This window comes from Arvicanthis niloticus, chromosome 22 (assembly GCF_011762505.2).
Source record: "Arvicanthis niloticus isolate mArvNil1 chromosome 22, mArvNil1.pat.X, whole genome shotgun sequence".
Classification (NCBI taxonomy): Eukaryota; Metazoa; Chordata; class Mammalia; order Rodentia; family Muridae; genus Arvicanthis; species Arvicanthis niloticus.
In genome coordinates, this window is record NC_133429.1 from 31,004,912 (window position 1) to 31,023,087 (window position 18,176).

General features: G+C 38.1%; 1 protein-coding gene across 11 annotated transcripts in view; it reads right to left on the minus strand.

Annotated features, from left to right (window-relative positions):
• Positions 1-18,176, minus strand: part of Syt1 (synaptotagmin 1) — a 509,196-nt gene that overhangs the window by 180,986 nt on the left and 310,034 nt on the right. For all 11 annotated transcript variants that reach the window (XM_076920178.1, XM_076920174.1, XM_076920176.1 and 8 more), the window contains one exon: positions 10,251-10,430. In XM_076920178.1, the coding sequence (XP_076776293.1) occupies positions 10,251-10,413 (163 nt within the window). In that variant the 5' untranslated portion in view covers positions 10,414-10,430. The remainder of the gene's footprint in view (positions 1-10,250; positions 10,431-18,176) is intronic.

Genomic DNA, 18,176 nt, shown 5'->3' on the forward strand with positions numbered 1-18,176 from the left:
AAAGGTCAAGAATAGAGAGAGAGCGAGAGCGAGAGCGAGAGCGAGAGCGAGAGAGAGAGAGAAGGTGAGATGGGCAAGGGCAAAGTCTGTGGTTCTGGAAGATTGCCCACCTCTGTTCCAACATAAGGATGAATGTCACCTTCTTTACTATGTCCTTCAAAGCCTTTTCCATAGGTGTCTTCTTCAAAGTATTTTTGTTATGACTCAATGTAATTAATAGGCTGCTCTGAACTAAAGGGGAGTAACAATTCTGCCTATTGTGAGCCTGCTTTGTTCTGGGACTGGAGAGTCACAGGAAAAGAGTGCATCCAACCGCACAGATTGCACAGTATTAACAGAGCCAGCTAAGTAACATATGAAGACGACAAGCACATACAAGCATAGATTCATAGCAGAGCAAGAGCTGGTGATGAGTAGATGGCTTGAGGAGAGGGCATAGGAACAGCTTGAAATAACACAGAACTCGGAAGGGCGAGAGAGAGAGGATCCAGAGGCAAACAGAGGGGAGCAGTATACCAGGCAGAGGAAACGGTGTGTGTGTGTGTGTGTGTGTGTGTGTGTGTGTGAAGATCTGGATGCAGGAAACACTGTGGATGATAAAATTAATTGCAGGGGGATCTGCTCCTGCTGGGGCAACCTGTGTGAGTGGCTATCAGGAAGCAGATGTGGATGTTCCATCCACTCCTGTCCACCAAGCTGTAGGTGTGGACACTAAGACAGTATGATTTACTGTAGAAGTCCTTCCGAAAATGGAGCAAAGACAGAATGGAGGTCCAACACATGGTAAAATGGTTGTTTGGCCTTAGTTAACTTGACGTGACATGTGGAGCATGGTATATGGTAACGTGCCATATACACAGGCAATAGAAATAGACATATTTTAAATGCATTCAGTGTTATATTCCAAATATTACTTATAGCCATTTGTGAATATGACTACTTACTTGCTCACATCTATGCGACTCTAGTTTTATTTGGCAAGCACATTAAATTATTTGCTCAAGGACACACATTAGTAATGTCACAGTGAATCCTGACAAAGCCACTCACACTATGAACCAGCTCAATTCATAGTGCCACAGCAGAGCAAGCCACACCCTCTGACATGTCTGCCTACTCCTATTGGGCCAGTCCCTCAGTGAGTAACAACACTTCAAACAAGTTCGAAGCCACAGGAATGATCCAAAGATTTTAGGGAACACAATTGCAAAATTAGGACAGGAATTGTTTTTTATTCACTACTATAGATTACTGTCGTTCCTGTACTTCAGTGAACCAGTCTAAGTCCTTAGGAAAATAAAATTATAATAAAGTTTGACTTCTAAGGCATTGAGCCATTTAACTCTGTCAAGTAAAGGGATTATGGACAACTATATATTGCTTTCAGGTAACAGCATACTTCTCAGCTACATATATTTCTAGTATTAATAATATATTATTATGTTATTCTCTCTTCTCTCTGTGTGTATGTGTGTATGTATGTATGTATGTATGTATGTATGTGTTTATATGTGTGAGATAAAAAGCTTTAAATATAAGATAAAAAATAGGAGAGTGCAAATGGTTCCAGAATTTCTCCAGGTCAGCAGTTTAATTAAAGTGTTTCTCATTGAGGAAATCTTTCAATGGCCCAATATTTTCTTATTCTTTACTTCAAAGTTATCTAAGATCATTCAAAAGACAGAGAGTGGAGGTATATAGACTCAAAAGATGCCGAGTTTCAATCTTTTTATTATAATTATAATATTCTCTTAAGTGAAAATCAAACAAAGAAAAATAAAGCCAAGTGCTAGAATGTAATTGACTACCACATATTTTTCTTGTGGTTTCTGCTCTAATTCCTTTATTGAATGTAACAGAAAGTGTCCCAAACCTGATAGTCAGCTATGCAATTATATATATATATATATATATATATATATATATATATATTACACCTTTAAGACTATATATAGTCATAAGAGTGAGCAGAACAGCAGGATACCAGGTTTCTACATCCATAGCTTTCTTTATGAATTTGCTTCTGTAGGCAGGCTTTGCTTAATGACAACCTGTGTTTTGTACTGTAACGGGTATGTGTTAAGGAACTGACGTTTAGAGCTATTTAAAAATATCTCTGTCTCTTTGTAAAGTACTCCAGCAAGGTAATTCTTGAGCTGCATTAACTATCAGAGCATAGTGTTATTTACAGCCCTTATTTTCCTTCTATGGGCTTACTTAAAATCCTTGAGATGCCGACGAACTTTAACTGAATAAGCTCTGGGAACTTAGCTTGGATCTTAATTCGTTTGGTGGCTTTTATAGCTTATAGTTATGGCATATCACCTATGCTTTGAAAGTTTATAGAATCCCTTAACACTTGTTCATTTTAAAGGAGTGGATTTCTTGGGGAGGATTTTTCTGCTTAATAGGATTCCTAAAGGGAACCACAAGGACATATAAAAATCCTTCCTGAAATGCAATCTCAGGGGCATGTAGTTAGCTTAAGTTGCCACCCAGACCCCAGAATACTGCTAGGATGATATTGCACACTTGCTTAAATTCAGTATTATCTACAGTACTCCAGTTTGTAACAATAGTTTAAAATAGTTTCTGTCTCACAAGATGGGCAGATAATGTAAAATATTATGTAATATTATATGTACGTACATATATAATTTTAAAGTTCAATGGAATGTGTTATTATAAAGGAGAACTAAGTCTTGGATTTACAGTAAAATAATTTATCATAATTTACCAAAAAATAATATAAAATAATATTCAGGTAACAACACTATAAAATACAATGAAATAACTACATGCCTGTAACTCCTAGAGGGCTCACTGGATTTTAGACAATCAAAAGATTATTTTTTAATCAGAAACAAAAATCAAAGACTAGATTTTAGACAAATATTATAATAAAAGCTAAACTTTTATATAGTTGAGAGACATACAAAATCACCTTGTGCGCATGTGTGCGTACACACACACACGCACGCACGCACGCACGCACGCACGCACGCGCACACACACACAGAGTTCTAGGTCACATAGCCATAAAGTTTTCTTTTATATGCATGTCCTAGGGATTTTGAAATTTGTGGGATGCAGGTTTGTAGCAAGTACTGAAGGATAAGTGGGTTTGTGCCAGGTCCTGTCCCCATACCCAAGTTTTCTAGCACACTAAAAATAGCCCAACAAATACTCACTGTATCCTATAGGGGGCGGTACAAACTGTTCTACAGACTATTGCTTTAGGCAAACCACATCACTTTAGATTAAAAAGATATACATACATACATACATACATACATACATACATACATACATTTCTACTATTTTTAAAATTAAAATTGAGTTAAAATGATAATCTAAGATGGTGGACTAAGCTAAACTAAATTGAAGGACGTTTTGTTGAATGAAAGTGTAGATGCCTGCCTCATGCTTGTGATGAGCTTGTGTGATTAACCCTTATTGCTCAATAGATTCCGTCATTACTACTGTGATGACGTCAGTATTGCACAGTCCTTACTGTTGAGAATACTCATCAGAATTGAACCTTTCTTTCTTGCAGATTTCCCATTTCACAGAAGTTAAGGACTTCACTTAAGATTTTAGCCATGTCTCTCAAAAGACTTAGTCAACAGATAGGGAAAGCTGACTCACGAAGCACGTTCCTTTACAGAGTGTGCTACTTTTGAACAGCATGGTCGTGTATCTGAGTAAAAGAAGACCATTTAAAATAAACTGCAGAAGTAAGAAACTCTTCCCTTATCAAGCTGGCTGACGCAGGAAGAACACGAATTATATTAAAATCACATTCCAGGTATTCAATCGTCTACAGTATAAAACACAATATGAAGGTCACCGAGCGGGTGCACACTTTATCACTCGTTTCCAGTCTTTTGCTGTAGTAAGCAATGGTGGAAGGTCTGTGTCATTCTCATGAGGCCAAACCATAAAACTGGAAATGTCTCCTGACAACACTGCCACCGCTATCCTCTCCAGCCTGTATAATTTCCTTGGACAACCCTCTTATCTACAGAAGCCTCCGAGTTCTTATTCATACAACAGGAACAGTAATTGTTCTTATTTGGCAGTTTTCACAAGCTTATTGGTGATTATTTATATAATGCACAATACACATCGGTGTGCCGAGTGCTTAACAAACGTGGTAATCAGTAACGGGATTTCTATTCTTCACATGCCCTGGATCACTGTGTTCCGAAAGGGTCTCTTCATCTGTTTCTTGCCATCGACATTCTTGACATTAACAATCATGACACTGACACAAGGCAATGTCATTATCTTCACTTTTCAGCTACAGGAGGGAAAACAAAGTCACCGGACTACACTTTTCTTGACTGATGCACGCATCCTAATATGATTCTCATTGCATCATCACTAGCTGTTTAGTTACTGGTCATCTACATCCTGAGGTTTAAGGTCACCCTGTTCAAAGTGTTCCTGCAGCTAGCTCGCTTCATAGCTGCTGACGTCACATCAGTGGGAAGACTGTAATAGTAGTTGAGTCTTGCTTTATCATATTTCCCTTTTCAGTGTTCATGTAATATTTCATTTGAAAAGGACCCCTTGTGTTAAAAGGATTGAAATTTATTTTCAGGGTTCAGTTTCTACAAATGTCGGATAAATACCATACTACTTTTAATAGTGTAAAGTTTTGAAACACGACATCTACACAGTTGCTTGTAGCATAAATTGGTTTAGTCTTGAGCAAAACTCCATGTCACTTTTTTTTTTTTTTTGAGAAAGAGATTTTTCCTGGTCATAACCTCAATACAGTACTGCACAGTTCCAAATTACACTACATCTTTGTCAGGCTCACTTTCCATGTACAGGACAAAGATGTGTGAGTAACTATACCAGGGCCTTTGGAATTAACCTTGTCACCAGGAAACCAAGCAGAAGGCCCTGGAGATAACCAGGACAGGTGAGAGATTTGAATGAAGAGCTTTAAAGAGAGAAAGCCTCACACAGCCCTGCCTTTAAAATGAGGGACTTCTCATCCTGATTGGGACAAGTTAGCTGAGTATTTAATAGTAAACTAATATATTAGGGCGAGTGAGAGCCCAGCAAGACATAACATCACTAGGGAAGTTGGCTTAGATAGAGATTTCAGGATAAGTGTTTATGGACTTAAATTCAAGCAGTGAATTGGTGGGGACAAAGCTCACTGTGGTCAGGATCACAGTAAGAGTTCTTATTTGAATGTGAATTCCCATAGCAGGTATGTAGAATAAGAATTGAATGCAGACTGAGAGGAGCCATCAAGGTGACACCCAGGAAAATAGGACTTCACTTTGAGAAATGAATGATAATGAAAAACTTGATCAGCCTGGAGAGAATAAGGAGCAAGGAGAAGGCTGAGAAGCACAGGAGGGGGAGGCAGAAGTTGTCAGACTACAGAGGCCGGTCATGGGCAGAAATATCTGACTTCACGAAACACAATGATCACTCTCTCAGTATCAAGATGTGCCCAGCGAGTTTAAAGAAGATCATTTTAGCACTGCATGGAGATAGAAATCAGAGCAGAAGGGCCTGGATTGCCAAGGGGCATGAAGAGAAGGCAGGGTCCAGGTTATATATTTTTAAACTCTGAAGGTAGATGATAGAAAGGTAGTTTGACCAGGGTAATTTCAGGGGAAGACCATTTTAGACCATAGAACAGCACATTGGCATTCCTTTAGCACCTATGACATATATAACTTTGCTAAGCCCTTCCTGATATGTGATGTAGGCTAAGAACAGGGCTGAGTAAAAGCAAGGTCAACAGAAAAGTAAGAAGGGTAGATGAGGGGCCAAGGAAACACGCCATCATCTTCCCTGAAACAGGCACCGGAGAACTGGGCTTAAAGACTATAATGCACATATCTTCAGCTGCAAAGTTTCTGGAATTTTCTCCGGGTGACTGACCTAAATAGAGGGCTTTTCTAAAATAGAAATGGAAACTTGTTAAAACGACAGTGTGAATTTAAGAATAGCTAACATTTCAAGTGTGGTTTCTTTGTGCTAGACGCCCTGCTATACTTTGTACACGCCGATGCTTTTACCCACCAACCTAGTGACGAGAGCACTATTTAAGATCCTATCTTTGTAACAGGAGGGAATGGATGCATAAACAATTAATATGCCCAAGGTCACACAGACACTATGCTGGAGACAGGGGATTTGGATTTATGCAGCCTGTGCCCATAAATTGTGTCTATTTCTGAATCAAAGTGTTTATCCCCAAACATTTCTGCATCAATAACATAGCTATCCTTAGACCTCTTACTCCTACTCTAGACCGAGAGTGAGGATTTGGTCGTCTTGCTGTACATCAGAAGAGGTGCACTTTACTTCAAGAAGCTCACGAATATCAAAACCTTAATCATAGCTATTTGGATGACATAAGTTCATGCTTTACAAACCAACCATGGCCTTAGTCACATTAAAATCAAAGTTGCAAAATAAAGAAGCATTCTGGAAATCCTTGTCTGCTTCATTTAGATAAGAGTGTGCAGAATGAATTGAATGATAAGAATGCTCAGAGAATTTACCATTTCCTTCTCCTCGCCCGCTCTCTCCTTTTGCATGTAAGCCCCACAGTGGTATGGATGATATCATCAGGCAACTTGGTTTGAATATGCTTCACACTGGACTGTGTAGATTACCTAACTAATGGCATGCACACTCCTTGCCATTGTGACACCTCTCTTCTGCCAAGTGGGAATTTCAAGTGACAGACTAAAGCTGTTTGCTATCAATTTTGCAAAAACCACATCTGCCAGACAGCCAAGATTTAGTTCAGAGACCAAAATATATTAATATTCTAATTTGTTACTTGTCATTAGCATCTTATTGTGTTATGCCAAGTCAAAAGTGATAACTTTTATATAGCATATGCCCCTGGAGGAATTTGAGTTTAGGGACATATTTTATTTTGCTCATTGTTGCTTCCTGTCTGAAAAAAATCCTATTAGAAGTTTCAATTATACAGGCAATAAAAGTTTCAGTGGATTAAAAGGAAAACTGTAGATTATTTACTGCGAGATATTTTTAATAAAGCTGCATGACTGTATGAAAAATATAATTTTTCTAAAACCTATTCACTTTAAAAATACTTTAGACATTTACTTGTTTCATTTTATAACATCAAGGAAAATAGTAGCAACGTAATACTTTGTGTAGATTTTTGGGGGATCCTGTTGTTTCTAGCCTTGTGGGTGACAGGTTAAAAGCAAAACTCTTTGGAGGAAGACATGGCTATCTGGTATCATTTCTAGCACCTAATAATGGGAGATAGCCTAGGGAATATCTTGGGAAGAAGTAAGAAAGCTAGCCAAGGCAATCCAATCAAGGGGTTTCATACCTTAATGTCCGAATCTTCGAGAGAAAGAAGCAGAGGACATCTTAAAGATGGAAATATTTTGCTTTGTAAAAGTGAATAGCATTGGTAAGCACAGAAATGGGATTTTAACACATACAATGTAAAATCCGGGTTTTAACTTGTTAGCACCTTACGCCTACAGAATCTAAGAGAGAGTGTATAGGATAGAAATTGAATTGATCTTTGTTCATTCATTTCTTGGTCAAGTATACATTGAGAGCCTTCTGAGTACCCCTCGTCACGAATGATGTGACTACCCACAAAACATGCATAGCTTACTTTCCATGCAGAACTTTTATTATTTTGGAAAGATTCAGAGTAATTAAAAACCACATAGTGAGCAATACATCTACATATGTTATTGTAGATGGTACTAAATAATATGGTAAGAAAAAGAGCAAGACTGAGGGTCAGGGCATGCTGGTAACAATGGATGAGTGAGTTACATGGATTGTAAATACTGGGCTTGGATAGACCCTAAGTAGGAGGATGACATTGTATGAACGTGGAAAGGTGAGGACATGAGCTATGCTGCTAACTGGAAGCACGTTTCAGATCGATGACTATCAGGCTTGCTATGTGCCCCATACTCTTTACTCTTCCAGAGGAGACAGTTACACATGAGGCAGGACATGTGTCTCCCTGTTTCTTTCATTGTTTCCTCTGATAGCTTATGGCACATTTCTCTTATGGCAACTATTTTGATAAAATTGTCTTTAAGCCCGAGTTTAAATCTGCAATGCATGGACATGCTATGCATCTAGAATTTCTAACCTCAAAGTTATATGAGAAGCACTTCGACTTTTATAACACTCCATTAACTAGGCAATAGAGCCAAAAGAGGAACTGTGATCTTGTTCTTGCTCAAGGGCTTGAGCTACTGGACCATCTCTCTCCTTCAATTTCTTCTCCAATGGGGCTTCCTGTCGAGAATAGTAATTACCAACAACTCTGTCAGAGCAAGCTTCAGAGGAAGCCGCATTTGTGAACAGTATGGACATATGAACACATTTCTAGTCTTCGAGGCGTGAGAAGACCTTATAGATGTATTTTCATAATGTTATCATTCATCTGGAATATTCCAAAAGCTTGTTTACCTTCTCTTCTTGGATTGGGTTCATCCAAGTTATCCTCAGGTCCCAATATATTATGCTACATAGAAATTCAATTTCTGCCTGTCTTGTTCTAATTAAGGGCATATTTTTAAGCCAATTTTAAGAGGCCAGCATCATGCTAGTGCGAAAGCCAAGGAGCTCACAAAAAATGAATAAAAAGCTATCAGATACCAATCACTACTCCTGGTTACCGTGTCCAGGGCTTTTCCTGAACAAACGAGTTCAGGAGCATATAGAAATGGCTAGTCACATGTGGGCTTGATTAATTTCAGGAAAGGAAGGACAGTTCGATCTTTGTAAATATATATGTGTGTGTGTATGTGTGTGTGTATTAAGAGGATAAAGTATAAAGCAATATGATCATTTGAAAAGAAAAAGAATTTGAAAATAATTGAATATTCTTAAAAACGCTCAACAAATTAGGTATACAAGAATTATACTTCGATATGATAAAGGCTGTACATGACAGCCCCAGAGTTAGTATTTACAAACTTCTACAATGCAGAAAGCAAAGATGCACAATCATGAGACAGTATGGCAGGTCTTCACCAGAATAACAGGGCAAGAAAGAGAAATAAAAGGCACCCAAAGTGGGCAAGAAGAAAATATTTTCCTTTTGTGCACATGATATGATCATATAAAGAGACACAGAGAGTCATTACCAAACTTTTAGAAGTAATGAATGGACTCAGTATTTAAATGACCCAACATTAATGTACAAAGATTATTTAGATGCACTATCTCAAAGATAAACCAAGAAAACAATCCTTTGCCAATACTAAGAAAGAAAACATTCCACATTCACCTTCATTGTTTATTTTATTATTATTACTGTGTGTGTGGACATAGTGTGTGTGCAGTTATGTGCGTGCATGCACCACACACACACACACGCACATACACACACACACACACACACACACACGCTCACATATGCCACAGAGCCCATGTGAAGGTCAAAAGACCTGAACTAGGGTCTTGAAGAGAAGGTGAGGGAAATGGTCAAAGGATACAAACTTTGATTCAGAGAGGAAAGGAAATTCAAGAGACTTATTGCACGCCATGGGCTGTAGTAATTCTGAGCTAAGACAGTGAATATTAGATGTTGGTAAAAAATTGGTCTATGTGAGGTAGTGCCCACATGATACTTAGTATGTCAATATACCGTATTCATAGCTGAAAATACTGTCATTATACACAGTAAATATATCTGTAAATATACAAATAAAAATTGAAAAGCTAAATACCACTGGTTAGACTTAGTGTCACATTTACTCTAATAAGCTTAGCCATAGGCTTTGTGTTTCTCATTGACAAGAAATTCAAGGTAGGTGAAAGCTTTTGAAATATTAACAAATCAATGACAGAAGGACAAGTTTTAAAAATACTAACAAAGGAAAGAAAATCAAACTTGTAATAGTGGGAAAGTATCAGCCAATATAGACTTTCCTATATAACAACTCCACCAATACAAATCTAAGCTTCATATAATATAACCTATAGGCATTATTATTATCAGAGAAACAGAAAATGAAGGACCAACCTACATTATACCCAGCACACATAATTTCATTATAAACTGTACTATTATTTATAAAACACAGATAAAGAAAAAATCATATTCCATTTCCAAAATCACTTATCATTGGAGTACTACCATACAATACTACCAAGAAGAATAACATTGAATTCAGCTGATTTTCCAATGATAGTAACGATTGCTCAATCTTTTCTTTTTATTTAAGTGAAGATAGTATACTCACATGGAATTTTATGCAGTTCATTCATAAACTTCTGCTTCAGCTTAGAAAAGGCATCTTCCTTCCCTTCTCCAGGACTGGCTGGCTCAGTGGCATTGTGTGGGACAAGGGTTGCAACAGTGGTGACAGGGGCGGCCAGGGCCTCAGGATGACTGGCACTCACCATTTTTGGTTCAAGTGAAACTGTGATGGGGGAAACAAAGAGAAAGCCAATTTAGAACGCCATGCCTGACCCCGTATTACAGGTGTATGCAAGACAAAAACACTCAGCCCACACCGCACCTGCTCACTGGGTAAGCAGGCTGTCATTAGCATATTACTTTATGTTGGCTCATGAAATATTTATGGAACCACAGTGAGTGGAGAGCTCCTTCCGGGAAGGCTAAGACCAAATGTAGTTACTGACTAGCATTCTCTCCTGACAGTACCATGTAAGCCCTCAAACCTATTAGCGATGTATACGAGCCCAATTTTCCTGTGTAAATTTAATTTTTAATGATATCTTCCCAAAGTGTGTAGGAAAAGATTGTTGATTACAGCCATGTTCTATATGCTAAGCATCTTGGATTATTTTAAAAGGAACCCCCCGCCCCCCAAATTGTAGATATTAGTATTGGGACTGTTGCTAAGTGACTGCATACATTCAAACTGTTAGAGAGTTTTAAAATAACAGTACACAACAGCCTAATACTGGAAGCCTTGGACACAATAAATTCAGCAGATGTTTCTGGAATCTCTTATCAAGGATAAGTTTTATCCCTAGTCATTTTTTGACCTTTACTGGAGGTGATACTCTGATCAATAATTTACCTGTTCTGCTAGGTGGTATTTTTAGGTCACTGTAAATGAGGCATAATTGACTCCCTATATCAAGACACTGATAATGAAACATGCCTTGTCTGCTTAATTATTTAAATTCACCTAGCCTCATTATCTTATTGAATTATTTTATTAAATCCACTCATTCAATCATTTTAAATGCTTATTTACCTTTAAACTAAGAAAAAAAAAAAAACCCCACCCAATTAATTCTAAGGTTGCAAATGAAAACATTTTGGCTTGGAATCATGAAGATAGTAATTTCAGGCTTTCTCTCCAGCTAAATGAATTTTGGAAACTTGTATGACTTCTCAATTTGATGATTATAAAGTGGGAAGAACTAAACTTGCTCAGGGTTGACTACGGCTGTGGTCAAACCCTGAGCTGAAGTGACCTGGTGAGGAAAGGGTTTATTTCATGTATGCTTCCATATTAGAGAACAGCATTGAAGGAAGTTAGGGCGGGAACTCCAACAGGGCAGGAACTGGAGGCAGGAAGGGATACAGAGGCCATACTTGTTACTGCTTTGTTCTTCATGGCTGCTCAGCTTGCTGTCTTAGAGCACCCAGGATTATCAGCCTAGGGGTGTCCTCACTTACAAAGGGCTAAACCCTCGCACATTCATCACTAACAGAAAATGCCCTATAGCTTGCCTACAGCTGGATCTTAAGAGGCATTTTCTCAATTGAGGTGTCCTCCTTACAGATGACTCTAGCTTGTGTCAAGCGGACATAAAAACTAGCCAGGACCCTTTGTCAGCTTGACACACCAATACAGTACCAGCTAACAATAACCTTTCCCCCTTTGTTTGTCCCTCATATATCACATTAATAATCACCACAATATAAAACATTTTAAACTTAAAACTCCCAGGTTTTACAAATCTGAAATTTTTTTGCCTTTCATTTTTATTATTTTTTTATTTTATATTTTATTTACATTTAAGATGCCATCCCCTTTCCCCATTTCCCCTCCCTAGAAAACCCCTGTCCCATGCCCCCCCCTTTCCTTTTTGCTTTTATACAATTTTTTAAAAATGTTAATCAAAGAATTTATAAGTTTGGTAATGCTCAATCAGAAGCGTAACCCAATACCCAACCTAGATATAAAAACTATCTTTGACTGGTGGAGACATGTGAACATCTGCCTCCATGCACCCTCTCTCTTTCTCTCTCTCATCACCTAGCTTCTCTTCTCCTTCATCTTCTCTCCTTACTCCATCTCTTCCTCTCAGTACTCCTTCCCACTTAGCTCCTCCTACATATCTCTCTTCCTGTTAAAGTAGAACTTTTCTCTCAAAATACAATTAGAGCATACTTATTCCTAATTGTACCAGTGAGGTACAAGATAGTCCTAATACCCAGTCCATCATTTTGTTGACTAACCAGAACCTCTGTCATCTCTTCTAACTAAAACACTTACTTTTGATCCTGGATTTTTTGGGGGGGCTTTAGAATGAATGTCAGCTGAAAACCATCTACTCATATCTTTTCTCTCAAAGTCAATAGCCAGGATTGGCTATGCGACTATAGGACTTCAACCCGTCAGAAATCCAGAATGATTGAGTTAACTGAAGTTAGGGGAAGCACTAAACATAGCTTCTAAAACTTAGCCAATTTATAGAGACCGCTGAACACCTGAAAAGCCCCTATACTACCGAACGTTGGAGCATCAAATCTTCAGCCTTCTGGCCCAGAGTCATCTGACAGACCTTAGTGATGCAGGATTATTAAGGGCCGATTACTCTGTCTAGGCAAAATTTGAATATTTTAAAACTTTAATTTCTTTAAAATCCAATGTTGATTTACAAATCCAAAGTCTCTTTAAAAACTTCCTAGTCTCTCAACTATGGGCTCCTATAAAATCAAAATAAGTTAAATACTTTCTTATTCCAAGAGGGAAAAACCAAGGCAGAGTCACAAGCTAGACAAAGAAAAAATGAACTCTAACAGTGTGCAGATAACTCAGTGTCCGATGTCTGCCATTCCCTCACACTGGTTTTGGTTCCTAAGGGCCTGGCACTGCACCTACAGTAAGTCTCATGGCTGAAGCCAACTCTGCTGCTGCTGCTGCTGCCGCTGCTGCGTTGCACTTGTGCCAAGAGCTTTTCTTAGACACTCTTCATGGTGCCCTTGTTCCAGCTTCTCTGAATGGACCCTTATATCCCGGGCTTTCCACTGCCACTGAGTTTAAACCTTCACTTCCGGTTTCTCACAATGCCAGTCCTCGGCTGCTCTTCATGACCCCTTCACGCCTTCAAAAATAGAATCAATTTGGAGCCTCTTATGCATGACCCAGTTTTGACCAGAATGAGGTACAGCCTAAGTCACCCCCGAACTTCTATGCATTTACCCTAAGGAAACAATCCTCAGATGATTTCACCTTAACGATGCTGGTCTCTTCGTCATCACTAATTGGGTTTTGTGTATGTGTCTGTTGTGTGTATGTTTTCTTTCTTTTTCTTTTTCTTTTTCTTTCTTTCTTTCTTTCTTTCTTTCTTTCTTTCTTTCTTTCTTTCCTTCCTTCCTTCCTTCCTTCCTTCCTTCCTTTCTTTCCTCCTCCCTTCCTTTTTTCTTTCTCTCTTTGATCATTTTGTCTTCTTTTTATTTATTTATTTTTTTCTAAAAATGGAGAGAAAGAAGGCATAGAGTTGGATGGATAAGAAAGTTGGTATCATTTGGGAGATGATGAGGTAATACTGTATAAAAATTATTTTCATTAAAAATATATAAAGAAACCGACATGTGGCTCTTCTGTGTAAGCCATATGTACTACAGGATGTTCCCTGATCTAGGTCTCTTCAGTTAGCCAAACATTACAGTACCATTTAAGTACTCAGTACTGGTGTAGTTATGATTTTCTTTTAAATCTATTTACCTACCGGTGAATGAGAAACACATGTTATCTAAATAACAGGAAACAGATTGCATAATTTTATATGAACAGTCATTTAGCTTGGGAGAAAAAAATTTTAGCATACTGAAAGAAGACTATTATTAAATATAAACATAAAGTCTTTGCTCAGAGATAAGAAAAGATAGCCTGATAATTCCTTCTTTATAATAAAAAATGAAAACTAACAAGGACATATTTACCTAGCATTTTGCCTAAGTATCAGTAGGAAAGGTCAGCATACAAGGGGCTGGATACTTGTGAGGAAGGGTAGAACTGGACCATGCTCTATAGACCCAAAATAATAGAACATATCAAAGTATGTGAAAGGGCTCATCGTTATTCTATGAAATCACTGATAAAGAATTAATTGCTGATACACATTCTAATACAAAGACATTTGTAGGAACTTTAATATCAGAAATTAACTATCAGAGTCAAATAATTGTGTCAATTTATAAAATAAGAGTATTAACTTTGTCCCAAATAACTTCAATCTTGAAAGTACAAGGGAACATTAGTTGCTAAATATACCTGATGAGACATTACACAGATTGTGCATTGTTTGTAAATAAAGGGCTTTCATATTAAAGAGACAGAAAGATAGAGTCAATGTCAAATTTCTGGTAGAGTTTTACCTTCTATGTGTTTATGTTCTTACTATGTTATACATTTAAGTTATTTGAAATTATAAAAACAATTTGTTAAAATTGTTCTTATGAGGGCTGTAGCTGACAATGTGAGTTTAGCATCCTCATATGCTGGATTGAAAACACTTTCAAACACAAACTAAATCTCAAGGAAAAACAGCAGGGCAAAATTTTCAGCAAAAATCCACAAAATGGCCATTGGGTGAAATATAGTGTAGACAAAATAGTAGTCTCATAAAGGCTCATTTTTTTTTTGTGGTGTAACCTGTGGGAAATCAGGATCACTGTTGTTATGACAACCTCCTATCCCCTCATTTTTATCCTTTTAGGGACTTTAGTTATGTCTAGCTCTAGATCTAAAACTTTGTCTATATTCCTCAGTATTACATAGTGAGATATTTTATTATACTGCATGATTTCAATAGAAATCACCATATCCACCTTTATTTAAGTATTGCAATTTGTAATAAAAGTACACAAAACTTCAAGGCCAAACAGTAAGGTGAAGAATTATCAAAAGATATTACCAAAGAAAGTATTATAAGACATAAGACGTGAAACCGTAAGTTATTTTTGCCATAATCATTAAAAATAGTCCTGGAGCTATGAGGAAATGTTTTTGTATTAGAGTAATCATTAAAAATAGTCCTGGAGCTATGAGGAAATGTTTTGTATTAGAGAAAGAGAACAGAATTTAGAGATTTCTACTTCCCGAGTGTCCTCCATCGACCACAGAGCAGGTAAAAAGCCAATGTAGCTGCCACATGCATCCTTGTCCCTATTTCAACCCCCAGGCTCAGTAAGGAGCCCCAACCCTTCCTTCATATGATGTTCAGCAAGTACGAGTTGCTGACATACATAGCGAAATACTTCTTCCATTGAAGTGGACCTGGCCAAGGAGAGCTGGCCTGTCAATCTCTTGTTCCTACAGGCCACTCTAACCCTACCACTAGTGTCAAAGCCAAAAAAGATTCCCAGGAAATGTGATCACGTTGACTGTGAAAGAACTTGAAAAAATAATGAACTACTGCCGTCATTTTCATTTAAATTCTTCCCTTGCCCGAGGAACCTTAGGCAGCACGTGAAACCATAGCAGCATAGCAAACTCCCATAAGTTTTGCAGGTGTCTGGATGTCAGCCTCAAGGTGCATCTTCTCTGCAATTCAGACAAATACATTTTCTCGGGAGATGTTAGGAGGAAGCAGGATATTACAGGGCTACGTTATGGTGGCTGGTGACTGGTACAATAAAAGGATTAAATTAAAAGGTGGAAAAATACTGGAAAACGTTGACATGAGTTTCCGTACAACATACAAAAAAGAAATTAAGGTCCTGTGTCAAGAAAGTGTCATGATCTGGTTTACTTACAAGCTGTCTCAATGTGTTCAAGGTGCCTATATTTGCTCTATTTCCCCCTTTTACCTTACCTTTGCTTTCTGTAAAGACAGATGCACCTGACCCTAGACCTGTAGGCGGTGAGCATGAGGCATAGTCAAGATACAAGTTCCAGTGTCTGCCTATGAGTAGCACTTTCTGGGTGAAGCTGCCCTTTCACGGGCTCTGATCATGGGGAAAGTCTATGTAGATGTCATATGGTCATAGTCATAGCAGGTATCAGGAAGGATGAGGATCTGATTCCACACAGGTTTGTGGCCAATAAGCAATATCCAAACATAATCTTTTGCTATGCACCAAGCAATGTTCTAATTGCACCACATATTTATTCCCATAGTCTTTATGATAACCTTTGAAGTATGGAAGTCTATCATCCCTACATTATTTATATGAAAGTAATCTATGTATATAGTTATGTATCTGTGTGTGTGTGCACATGCATGATGTGTGTGGGCACACATGCCATAGCATAGGTACACAGAGGTCAGAGGGCAATGTATACTGCTTGATCCTTTATTTGTATCATATGAACCCTGGGGATTGAACTCAGGATTTCAGGCTGGAGGCAAGCACCCATAATCCATCTTTAATATTATTTTTAATTGAAAACAGATTTTTATATAATATATTCTGATTACAATTTCTCTTCCCCAGTTCCTCCCAACTTCCCCACCCACCCAAACACACACAACCTTCTCTCATTAGAATACATATCTAAAATAAAAATAATGGATGGAAACTGTAGTCAGCCCAAGAAAACTCTTACCTAAGTATGTAAGTTATGAAATGCCCTGACACGTCCAGAGCATGCCGACAAGAACGAACATGTTTGCCTTGCAGAGCAAGGACTCCAAACACAGATATCTCACCCAGAGCTGCTATAGTCCTTCAAGGCAACCCTTTCACAGGGGTTGCCTGAGACCATCAAAATCCAGATGATTATGGTTCAAACATTATGAGTCAGAACAGTGGCAAAATTTCATTTATAAAGAAGCAATGAAAACAATTTTATGGTTGGGGGTCAGCACAACATGAGGAACTGTATTAAAGGGTTGTGTCATGAGGAAGGTTGAGAACCACTGTGCTACAGCAGTCTCTATGTTCCCACATCTCTATGGTGTGATTCTTTCGGATACCTTTGAATGCCTGTAGACATTATCCTCAAAGGCTAATCCTACATATAGGGTTATCTGTGTATCTGCACCACGGAATCCAGCAAGTAGAACAAGAAAACAACTGAATGTGTGGGTTCCCTAGGATTTTAGTCCCCAGAACAATTTGTATACAAAACTGGCCAATTGGGTTACTAAGTTCACACATTTTGTCCCTAACTCTTGTGTGTGGAAGACTGCTATCTGACAATACTGAGTGATGCGGGGCTCCTCTCACATAGCTTAAAAACAATGCCGAGTGACAGACTGCACACTCACAGAGATACTCTTTTACAGTATCTATTCTCACACGATCCTGTGTCTGCCGTGGGAGTTTTCTAAGATTTTAAGGCATCTCACTTTCACTTTCTGCCAGGGGGAAGCGACTGTTTGTCCGGGGACGCTCAAGACGGTTGTTGTTCTCAGCAACAGTTCATCTCACGAATCATTTCAGGGGAATCAAAGGTAAATGAATCCTGTTTGCTGTCTGAAGCTGCCTGTGTCAGCATGAGCCATAAACACTAGCAGAATGAGACGCAAGCAGAGGGAAATTATAAGAAAGTACAAAACCTCCATGTCCTCTTTTTACTAAATTTCTCCTAGAATTCCCACAACTGTAGAACCTCAAAACCAGCCTTGGGACATGGTACATTATTTGCCGCCAATAGATCTTAAATGAATTAGTTTTTGTATATATAAATCTATAAAATATTAGCACAGGACTAGTTTTACATACTAAACAGTAGAAGCAAGATACAAAACTACTTCATCAGCCCAAATGAACTCTTAGACCATAATGTAATGCATAACAGTAAGGCATATACTAAACACTATTTAGTCCCGGACCCTGGAGATAATTTGTTATTTTTCTCCAAAGTTCTGATATTTCAATAATGCTATAGAAATGCAAAGCAAGTAACCTTTGAGATTACTTCCCTCCCTCCAGCTCATCTAAGTTGCAATATTAGTGGTCTGTCTTTTTTTTTTCCCCACAGAGTAATATTCCAGGGTAGAAATGGCTT